Consider the following 10,076-nt stretch of genomic DNA (forward strand, 5'->3'; position numbering starts at 1 on the left):
AGTGCCGCCTCCGACCCGTTCCACCAGGTTTTACTGTCGCGACGTCCGAGCCTACGACCTGCTCTTTGGAGAAGCGCCGCGGCCCGCGCAAGCGGACGAGCTCTATGAGGTCCTCGACTCCTTCACCGCCAAGTACGAGCGCGACGGACAGCGAGCCAACGCCCGGAGAGCCGCGCGGGAGCGGAGGCGGGCCGCGGTGCGTGTCCCCGTGGTCCCGTGTCCCCGCGGCGCGTGTCCCCGCGGCGCGTGTCCCCGCGGCGCGTGTCCCCGCGGCGCGTGTCCCCGTGGTCCCGTGTCCCCGCGGCGCGTGTCCCCGCGGTCCCGTGTCCCCGCGGTCCCGTGTCCCCGCGGCCCCGTGTCCCCGCGGCGCGTGTCCCCGCGGTGCGTGTCCCCGCGGCGCGTGTCCCCGCGGTCCCGTGTCCCCGCGGCCCCGTGTCCCCGTGGTCCCGTGTCCCCGCGGCGCGTGTCCCCGTGGTCCCGTGTCCCCGCGGCCCCGTGTCCCCGCGGCGCGTGTCCCCGCGGTGCGTGTCCCCGCGGCGCGTGTCCCCGCGGTCCCGTGTCCCCGCGGCCCCGTGTCCCCGTGGTCCCGTGTCCCCGCGGCCCCGTGTCCCCGCGGTGCGTGTCCCCGCGGTGCGTGTCCCCGCGGTCCCGTGTCCCCGCGGCGCGTGTCCCCGCGGTGCGTGTCCCCGCAGTGCGTGTCCCCGTGGTGCGTGTCCCCGCGGTCCCGGGTCCCCGCGGTCCCGTGTCCCCGCGGTCCCGTGTCCCCGCGGCGCGTGTCCCTGTGGTCCCGGGTCCCCGCGGTGCGTGTCCCTGCGGTGCATGTCCCCGTGGTCCCGTGTCCCTGTGGTCCCATGTCCCTGTGGTCCCGTGTCCCCGCGATTCATGTCTTTGCGGTGCGTGTCCCCGCGGTCCCAGGACGGTGGCTCTGGAGCGCGGGCCGCTCCGGACCTCAGCCCCCCGGAACCCCCGACTTCGCACTCACGTCCAGTCACATGACGTCCTCGGGGACACGTCGAACTCGGACGCGTCCTCGGTGGCAGCTTCAGGGCGAAGCGTCGCTCGTCTCCTGCAGTCGCCTGCCCCGGCGTGTGGCTGCGAGCGGGAGACAGCGACGCCCACGACGGCCACGCCGAGGCCGCGAAGGGCAGGGGCTTTGGGCGCGGAGCCCCAGCGCGGACCCCGTGGCGCAGCGTGACCGGATGCGCGGAGCCTCCGCTGACCCTGCCCCACTCCCCGGACCGTGGCTGAGGCGAGCTTCCCGCGACAGAAGAGTCCCCCGCAGCCCTGTCGCGTGGCCCCGGGTCAGCCGAGTGTGGCCCCGAGGAGTGCGCGGGCCATGCGGGCGCTCTTCTCCGCAGGTGAACCGGGTTACTCTGCCCTTGGATGCGCCGACGTGAATTCGTGCTTCCATGTTTTCTCTTTGTGCTGCTGCAGGCGACAGACGTGCCTCCCGCGCCGACGCCGGGACCGCAGCCGCCCCCCGCACAGGGCCCCGGAAGTAAGTCCTTGGTCGCGACGCAGGCGCGTTACTGCGCGCGGTTGTCCCGCGCGCGTCCTCGGGAGCTCCGGTGTCCCCCGGGCCGTCCGCGTCGAGCCGACTTGCAGGACCACAGGGTTCGGCCTCCGCCCCTCGTCCCTCGCAGGTCCGTAGGACGGTCACGCCCGGGGTCCTGCCTCCCCGGCGCAGAGGGTCGCGTGCCCGGGGCCGCCGCTGAAGGGGGCGACGCTTCCCGCGAGCCTCGGAGCGCGGAGGCGGGGCCCGACTCCGGCCGGCTCCGATCGACCGTCGGTCAGCCGCGGAGAGACCCGTGGGCGGACGTGGCGGTCCTCGCCGGGGGGAACCGGCAGGTCCGGGAGGAGGCGCCGAAGGACTCGAGCCCCCCCCCCCCCCCCCCCCCCGCTCCCTGCTCCGGCGCCGCGTCCCGCCCCTTCACGGGGCCACTGGCTTGAAGGGAGCCCCGGGGAGGTGCCCAGGACCAGCTGCTCTTCGCTCCCATCTCGTAACCCGCCCCTAACCCCGCACCTCCTGTCCGCGGCCGCGCACTGGCCTGGGTCCGACTCCGGTGCTGACTCGTCTGCGTGGCCTCGCCGCTGAGGAGGGAGACGCGGCCCGCGTCGACGTTTGTTCGGACCCTGGGCGGCTGCATGCGGTCTGACCCGCACCTGGTCTGACCCGCACGCGGTCGGTAGAGCCCGTGGCGTTTCCCAAGTCCCGGAAGACGGGCGCGCGCGGGGAGGTCTCCCGCCGCCCGACGGCGCTCCCGCCCCGGCGCGGACTCCACACGGCTCCGCGGCCTGCGGGGACAGGGGCCGGCGCGGTCCTCTTCCTGCTGTGACGCCGTGACCCCCGGGGCGAGGCGACCGCCCGGCTTCTGCAACTGCGGCTGAACTCGGCCCCGGAGGGCCGTCTGCGGGTTTTAGGGTCCCGTTGAACCGTTTGGGTGTTAATTAAAAATGTGCACGAACACGAGCCATTTGAAAATTAGTTTGAATTGAGCAGACGAGGATGTCGGAAAACCACTGCCCTGGGGGCTGCACCCTCGGAAAACGCGCGGGTCGCTCGTGGTCGCTTCCGGGGAGAAGATGCGTGTGCCCGGCGACCCTGGAGCCCAGGTCAGCGCTGTGGTCGCGGCGTTTCTGACCCTGCAGTAGCAGAGGGCGACCCCCTGCCCGATGGCGGGGCTACTTTCTGGGTTTAAACTGTGATAAAGTAATGTTTCCAGCAATCGTCGGCAGTGAAGATACGGCTCTTAGGTGCGATATGCTAACACGTCTTCTCGATGCCGCCCGGTGTCCCTGTTTTGCAGGTAGCGGACACAAGTGCAAGCTCTACCCTGAACTTCCCGGCCTTCCGCAGACAGTTGGTAAGTACGACATCTGTGTGATAAAATGACTCACCCGCGTCCTACGGTCCCACGCTAAGGACACGGTGTTGTCTAAAGCCCTGGGATGGCAGCACTTCGGGCCACGCGCCTCTTCCTGCTTGGGAGGGGCGGCCTTCGTAGGAAAGTGCTTTCGCTCTCCTGGTGGCACTCGTCCGCCCTGAGGAGGGCGACGGGACCGTGGGGGGCACCTGCGCAGGTCCTGCGGGCTGAGAGGCTGGCACCCCAGCTTGGGACGGAGCCCCTCTGACTCGCAGGGGCCGTGGGAGGACAAACCGCAGGATCTTCTACGATCTGGTCACCATAGAATGACAAGGTTTGTTCATTGTGAATTGCAACTTCATCATCATCACATCTTGTCCAGGTTTTAGCCCCGTGGATATTTTTGTATATTTTAAGGATTTTTTTTTTTTTCATGTTCAGATATTTTGCCGTTATTGGCAACTACCTAAAACTTACTAGGATTTGCTGTCTTACTTCAGTATTCTTAACAAGATGTTCCTGGGGAATTAAGCAATTATTTAGAAATGTGAATGGGACACAAAATGAGGGCAAAGGTGAACCAGTTGTCGCATAGCCCGTTTATTTTCTCCCGTCACCTTTTGTCACTGGAGTCACAGAACCCCATACTCCTGGGAAAGTAAACTACGGGGCATCACTGCTTTCATGGAAACGGACCTCAAGGTAGCTAAGTACACATTTTGGTTTTAATTAGTAAAGATATTTCAAAAATGTCTGGTAAGCACAGTTCCTTCCACAGAAGTGATGCTTTCCTGGTGCAGTCGCTTCTGACTTCCCACATGCTTTCAGCCTGGCTTCCCCGGTGTGGAGCCCACTTCCCGCCGGGCGGTGTCCGGGAAAGCTGCGGTCGCCCTGCGTCTGAGGGGCCGCCGCCGGGATTGACGGTCTGAGCACGCTGGGCGGTGGTCTCCCGCACAGCGGTAAAACACTAAGAAGTTTTTAAAATGTAGTTTGCTCTCTTGAATGTGATTTGCAGCCGGCTGGAGACTACTGACCTTGCCAGTAATTTGACCGTGGGACATACATACCCTTCAGAAGCAAAAGGGGCGAACATGTAAATGCTTATACCCGAGTAGCATACACGACTAGAACTTTATGTCGCGGTATTTCAGGAGACTCTGCTGGAATTAGACCTACACTTAAATAGCTTGCAGTTAAAGCGGTTCTTAAATTTGAGGTCAACAGACAAGCTGAGTTGCTGAGGAAGAGGGGGCCAGCGGGGACACTGAAGGACAAGGGACAGCGGAAGTAGAGGTGACCCCCTTTCCACAGGGTTCTCTAAGGGCCTGTGCCCGCAGGCTGGGTGCCTCGGGAATGTTAGAAACACCCCTCAACGGCACTGAGGGCGGTGTGAAGTTAGAAGAAGCAAACCCTGAGTGGGCTCTGGAATCAGGCTCGGACGTTGAGCACTGGTCATGCGACCACAGACAGTTCTTGGCCGATCAGGTTTTGTTTATATATTTGAGTATAGGGTGAATTAATTTGTTTGTACAAATTAATTTGGTACTGGGATAACTTTCTCCAAATATAAGGGATGTTGAAGAAAAAAAAATGGAAAGGAAGATTTAAAGTCTATTTTTAAAATAAAACTTACTTTACATGATTGTGGGGGGTTTTTTTGTTTTTTGTTTCGTTTTGTTTGTTTTGTTTTGTTTTGTTTTTTTTAAAGCAGCTGTCAAACCAGTTCAGTTCTTAGCAAGGACTTTCTTACATCCTGGCCAAGCACTGCTGCAGAGAAAAAGCACAGGGCACAGGCCTGAACCTCAAGTTAAACACGACCTACCAGGACGTCCAGGCCACCGCGGGCTTGCTCTCTGCCTGACCCATACACGCTGACCAGCTGCACTTCTGCATGGCTGTTGGGGAAGGCAGTGATTCTCCTAACTGCGTGTACTTTTGTTCTACCATTTGGAAGCTCCAGCTGTCTGGTGCTTGGGTGTCTCAGCGAGACAGCCTTGCAGGTGCACAGCCTGATTTACTGTACCTTGTCCCCGTGCCCTCCTGTGTCAGTCTTCACCATCCCCCCCCATTCGCCCTGTAGTTGTCAGTGACAGTCTGGACACGTCCACCGTGGGGGCCATCCTGTGCTGCAGGGTGCCCTGGGCTGAGTCAGTCTGTGCCGATAGGACTCCTGCCCCAGTTGCGACAAGCACACATGCCCCAGATGTTACCATCTGAGAGCGGCTGGTTCTGGTGGGCTCACCTTGTGGCCTTGTCTGCCTCAGTCCCCAGGGACTGTCATCCTCTTCCAGAGGATGTGGTCCCCACAGTGATAGACCCCCACCCCCGACCTGGAGACTTAGGTCAGTCATGCAGCTCACTGCTGTATTAAATGTACCCGAAACCGAGGACGTGCCTGTGCTCTTACTTCCGCTTGCCTTGAGACGCCCTCCCGAAGGCTGGGATTCCTTTCCTGAACCGTGTTGGGGCCAGAGACGCTGCTTACCTATGGCTACATGATGCAGACAGGGAAGGACGACACAGTGAGACCCAGTAGACGTGGCCTCTCTAATTAGAAGCCTCAGGGCAGCTGCCTGTCCCTGGGGCCTGTGATCTGTTTCCTGTTGTGGGTCTGACCTGGGAGAGAAGAGTAACCTGTGTTTGAATTCAAGTTGGATATGATGAGGAAAATGGCAAATTGCTTCAAAGAGCCTCCATATTTCTTTCTGTCTTTTTTTTTTTTTTTTTTAATTTATTTGACAGATCACAAGGAGGCAGAGAGAGAGGGGGAAGCAAGCTCCCCCCTGAGCAGGGAGCCCGATGCCGGACTCGATCCCAGGACCCTGAGATCATGACCTGAGCTGAAGGCAGAGGCTTTACCCATGGAGCCCCCCAGGCGCCCAAGCCTCCGTATTTCTTGAGCACAGGAATAGGAAACTAGAAGGCCTGTATCACTCAGAAGGGAAGGCATCTGTGAATGCCAGATATTTTCATCAGCAGTGGGGCCGGTTTCCGTGGTCCCTGGGGGGCTTTCCCTTTCTGAAAGGTCCAACCCCCCTCCCGGAAGAAAAAGGCCCACTTTTTTTTTTTTTTTAAATAAGCTATTTTGTGGGCATTAAACTTTTCCTTGTGGGAATATCTCGAATATTTACAGCAAAGGAGAACTTTAAGTCATTTTGCCGGAAGAAGCAGCAGTAGGGCCTGGCCTGCGGGGCCTGCGGGGCCTGCGGGCTGCAGCCTCCAGGGCCTTCATTCGGGCTGGGCTCCCCGCCTTGTGTTCTTGGTGTGGATTTTCCCCGAAACGGCTTCAGCTTCTGAGTCTTCTGGGGCTCCCCCTGGCTGCCTGTCCTGCCCGTACTGCTCCTCGCTCTACCAGCCACGATCCCCGCCCCCTCTGCCTCATGTCTGCCCAGAGTTTGGGTCGGGGAAGCCCCGCGGTGCCGCCGCCTTCTCTCGGAACCGCTCGCTCTGCCCTCGCACCATGTTCCCATCAGCACTTTGTCCTTCGTGCATCTGGAAGGTACAGCTCAGAGGCAGCACCTGTCACCGTTGCCCTCGTCCCTTCGGACGTCTTAAAGTTGTGCGACACGTGGCTGCTGAGATGGCGATGACTTCCAGCACATTCCCTGATGCTCACTGGGGCTCCTACAATTGTGCTTTGTGTCATCCGAGACGTCTGGAGACGGGAGAGGAGGAGTCTTGAGGGTGTCCGTTAACTGGGGTTGAAGAGGTTGAGGTTCGTGTGTGGGTGGTGAGTAAGCTGATGGGAAGATGCTGTTCAGAACTACGTTCCCTCTCACACCAGCTTGCATTCCTCTGGTTTAATGACAGAGAGGCCTGTTGTGAGGACTGGCTCGGTGTCCTGCTGCGCTTGTCACACGCAGAGGAACGGAGGGCTCGTTAGTGTGTGTTGGCTGTCACTCCGCTGGTCTCGATGATACCCAGGCTGCATCAGGATTCTTCTTTTCGGTGACACACGTTTGCCCTTCTTCCTTAAAATGGACAGACTGCAAGTACACATGGTATAAATTACAAAAACAGAGCATGTCTGTGGTAGAAAAAATAACGACCCCCAGAGTCTCTGTGATGTGACCCTGGGTTGCTGCTGGGGTTGTTTCCGCTGGACTCGGACAACCCCGGGGCACCGCTCTCACGGGAAGGACTGTCGCACGCCGTGTGTGGGTGACACACGGTGAATCTCGCTCAGTGCGGTGTAACTCAAGTCTTGACTTTTTATTTCTTACCAACAAGCCAAATTTGGTTTATCTTTTATTATAGTATTATCGGGTTAAATAAGTAACTGAGTTTCAGAATTCGGTTATTTATGTTTTCAGTGTGCCTCTACTAAGACGCATTTAACAACCATCGAATTGCCTAAAATGCACACAAGGATGAATGAACAGAAAGTATCTATTTCTCTATATTTCTTTTGCTGGTGCACAGTTCTTAAAGTTACTGTTTTTTACTCGTAATAACTCCTTAGTTCTCAAAGTATTTTCTTCCTAACACAATATAAAAAATTTTACACATTATGTTGAAACTCTTATTAAGGGGCGCCTGGGTGGCTCAGTGGGTTAAGCCTCTACCATCGGCTCAGGTCATGATCTCAGGGTCCTGGGATCGAGCCCCGCATCGGGCTCTCTGCTTGGCAGGAAGCCTGCTCGCCGCCCCAACCCCGCCTGCTGCTCTGCCTGCTTATGAGCTCTGTCAAATAAATAAAATCCTAAAAAAGAGAGAGAGAGAAACTCTGATTAAGCATATGCGGACCTTCTTCTTGTGCTGGTTTGAGTTTTGTCTCTGTTCCGACAGTGTAGAGCGAGCAGCGGTGAAGCCTGTGGGGAAAGCGCTCCTGAACCGGCAAAGTGCCTCGGAGTCGGAGCCCTCAAAACCAACGGCTCCTGAGCGCAGTTCCTGTTCTGTTCTCTTTAACATTCTGTGTTGTTTTTCAGCACGATACGCGTTCTCTTCAATCCCTGTCCTACCCACTGCCCCTCGGGGAACGATATTTCTCTAGAGTTTAGAGTCTGGGTCTGTTCCTTGGTTTCTGTGTGTTTCTCTCTTTTTTCTTCCTTTGCACATTTGTTTCTTAAATTCCACATACGAGTGAGCTCATAGGATATTTGTCTTTCTCTGACTGACTTATTTCCCTTAGCGTAATAATGTCTACTTCCATCCTGGAGCATGGTTTTTCAATTAAATCCTGTATGATACAATCGTGACCATAAATGTGTTTTTCTCTAACAGCTACAGTTCATGGAAGCCACAATGACCATTCGATTAAAAGGGGGAAAATGTAAATACAGTTGAGCTTTGAACAATGTGGGGCTTGGCATTTGGGGGCACCAAACCCCAAGCAGCTGAAAATCCACATATCACTTTTGATTCTATGTCCTGGCTCCTGGGATCGAGTCCCGCTCGGGGCTCCCTGCTCTGCGGGAAGTCTGCTTCTCCCTCTGCCAGTGCTGTCTTGTGCTGTCAAGTCAATAAATTAATTTTTTTAAAAAAGGAAAGAAGGAGGAAATACATTTATATTATCATACTGTTAATCACAAAAAAATTCCATGTGTAAGCGCCCACCGTGTTCAAGGGTTGGCTTGTGGTGGTATCTTGGAGATCATTCAGAAGTCCAACAATTACAACCACAGATATTTGCTAAATGCATAGTCAAGTATATAATAGTATGCAGTTTGACTTGTGTGGATTTAGGAAGTATTACCAAACACTTGCTCTTTTTGAAGAAGAAAAACACGAGTTTAATAATAGGATGAAAATCTCACAGACCCCATGTGCGAAGGCATTAGAGTATCAAGTACGGAAGTTAATTTACGTCTTAGCCCCACACCCTTCCCAGGCTTTCCCATCAGACGTGTGCGTAGTCTAAGTACCTCTGCTTGTTTGTTCCAGGCTATCTGGACGAGCCCGTGGAAGTGACGGCGTTGTATTCTTTCGAGGGACAACAGCCTGGGGACTTGAATTTTCAAGCCGGAGACAGAATCACAGTTATATCAAAAACAGACTCACAGTTCGATTGGTGGGAGGGAAAGCTTCGAGGTCAAACTGGTATTTTTCCAGCCAACTATGTTGCCATGAATTAAAGTTTATATTATTTTCTTCTTTGAGAATTATAAAACATTCATTTCTCCACGGACAGGATTTACTCTGCAGTTAGGCAGTGTTTAAGTTTTAAAATACGGCTCTTCTTCTTAAACTTTTATCAAATATGTAAAAGATTTTTTCTCTCTCTATAACTGGTTAACTTACATACGTTTAAATACTTCATACTAATTTTATCACACATCCTATTTAATAGTTAATATACTCCAATTCATATGGTCACAGTCCTTCTGTGTTCCTTTCAAGCATCGCTAAGCCCGCAAGTGGCTCTGTATGTGGTAATTGCTTATTCTAATTGAGGATCTTAGGGGCAGGCTGTGAATACCGACTCATGTATTTCTATTTGCAAAGTGCCTAGAGAAGAAGGAATCTGCTTAAGGAAGGTATTTAGTAATCCTAGTTGTAGGTGCAAGCTAGAGTGTGAATCCTTAAAGATGATCTTTATTTCCTAAAAACCACCTCTGTGTGTGTTGGTGGCAGAGACCTGCTGTTGCGAATTTCAGCTGCTCTGCATTGAACAAAGGTGACATGGACTTTTCTTCTGCATGAGGTTATGTTTATTCATTTGTAGTAGGAGAATCAACTTATGCTGACATGGCCTAGTTGTGCCTAAATAAATGTTCTTTAAATGATAAGTTAATGTCTTATTTTTCGCACTTTCTCTGTGTAAAGTAAGAGGTCCTGTGGTTGGCCTGAAGGTTAAAACCCAGCACGGTGATTGGCTGCCCGACTTGTTTTCTTTTTGGGTTTACTAATACATGCTTGACAAATACACTGGTGTTTATTTAATAGTAGTAGCAGTAGTAGTAGTAGTATTTAAAGACCACAGTGTGATGGTTTGATGTACAGATGCACTGCGGAAGGTCCCACCGAGTTAATTAACCCATCATTATTTCAAGTATTTTTTTTTAAAGATTTTATTTATTAATTTGACACACAGAGATCACAAGCAGGCAGAGAGGCAGGAAGAAAGAGGAAGGGAAGCAGGCTCCCTGCTGAGCAGAGAGCCCGATGCGGGGCTCGATCCCAGGACGTGGGATCATGACCTGAGCTGAAGGCAGAGGCTCTAACCCACTGAGCCACCCAGGCGCCCCCATCATTTCAAGTATTTTATGTATT

The 10,076-nt window shown here is 54.7% G+C and overlaps 1 protein-coding gene across 2 annotated transcripts in view; it reads left to right on the forward strand.

Annotated features, from left to right (window-relative positions):
• SH3YL1 (SH3 and SYLF domain containing 1) overlaps positions 1 to 9,590 on the forward strand; it is a 34,498-nt gene extending 24,908 nt beyond the window's left edge. The window contains exons 7-10 of one of the 2 annotated variants that reach the window (XR_004288090.1): positions 28 to 242; positions 1,435 to 1,502; positions 2,812 to 2,864; positions 8,748 to 8,810. Coding sequence is in view for 1 of the 2 variants with exons in the window: in XM_032353479.1 (XP_032209370.1) it covers positions 28 to 196; positions 1,435 to 1,502; positions 2,812 to 2,864; positions 8,748 to 8,938 (481 nt within the window). In the remaining variant the exon portion in view is untranslated. Of the gene's footprint in view, positions 1 to 27; positions 243 to 1,434; positions 1,503 to 2,811; positions 2,865 to 8,747 lie in introns of both variants that reach the window. The other variant, XM_032353479.1, reaches the window with a different exon arrangement.
• The last annotated feature ends 486 nt before the right edge of the window (positions 9,591 to 10,076 follow it).

This window comes from Mustela erminea, chromosome 7, assembly GCF_009829155.1.
Source record: "Mustela erminea isolate mMusErm1 chromosome 7, mMusErm1.Pri, whole genome shotgun sequence".
In the NCBI taxonomy this organism is placed as follows: Eukaryota; Metazoa; Chordata; class Mammalia; order Carnivora; family Mustelidae; genus Mustela; species Mustela erminea.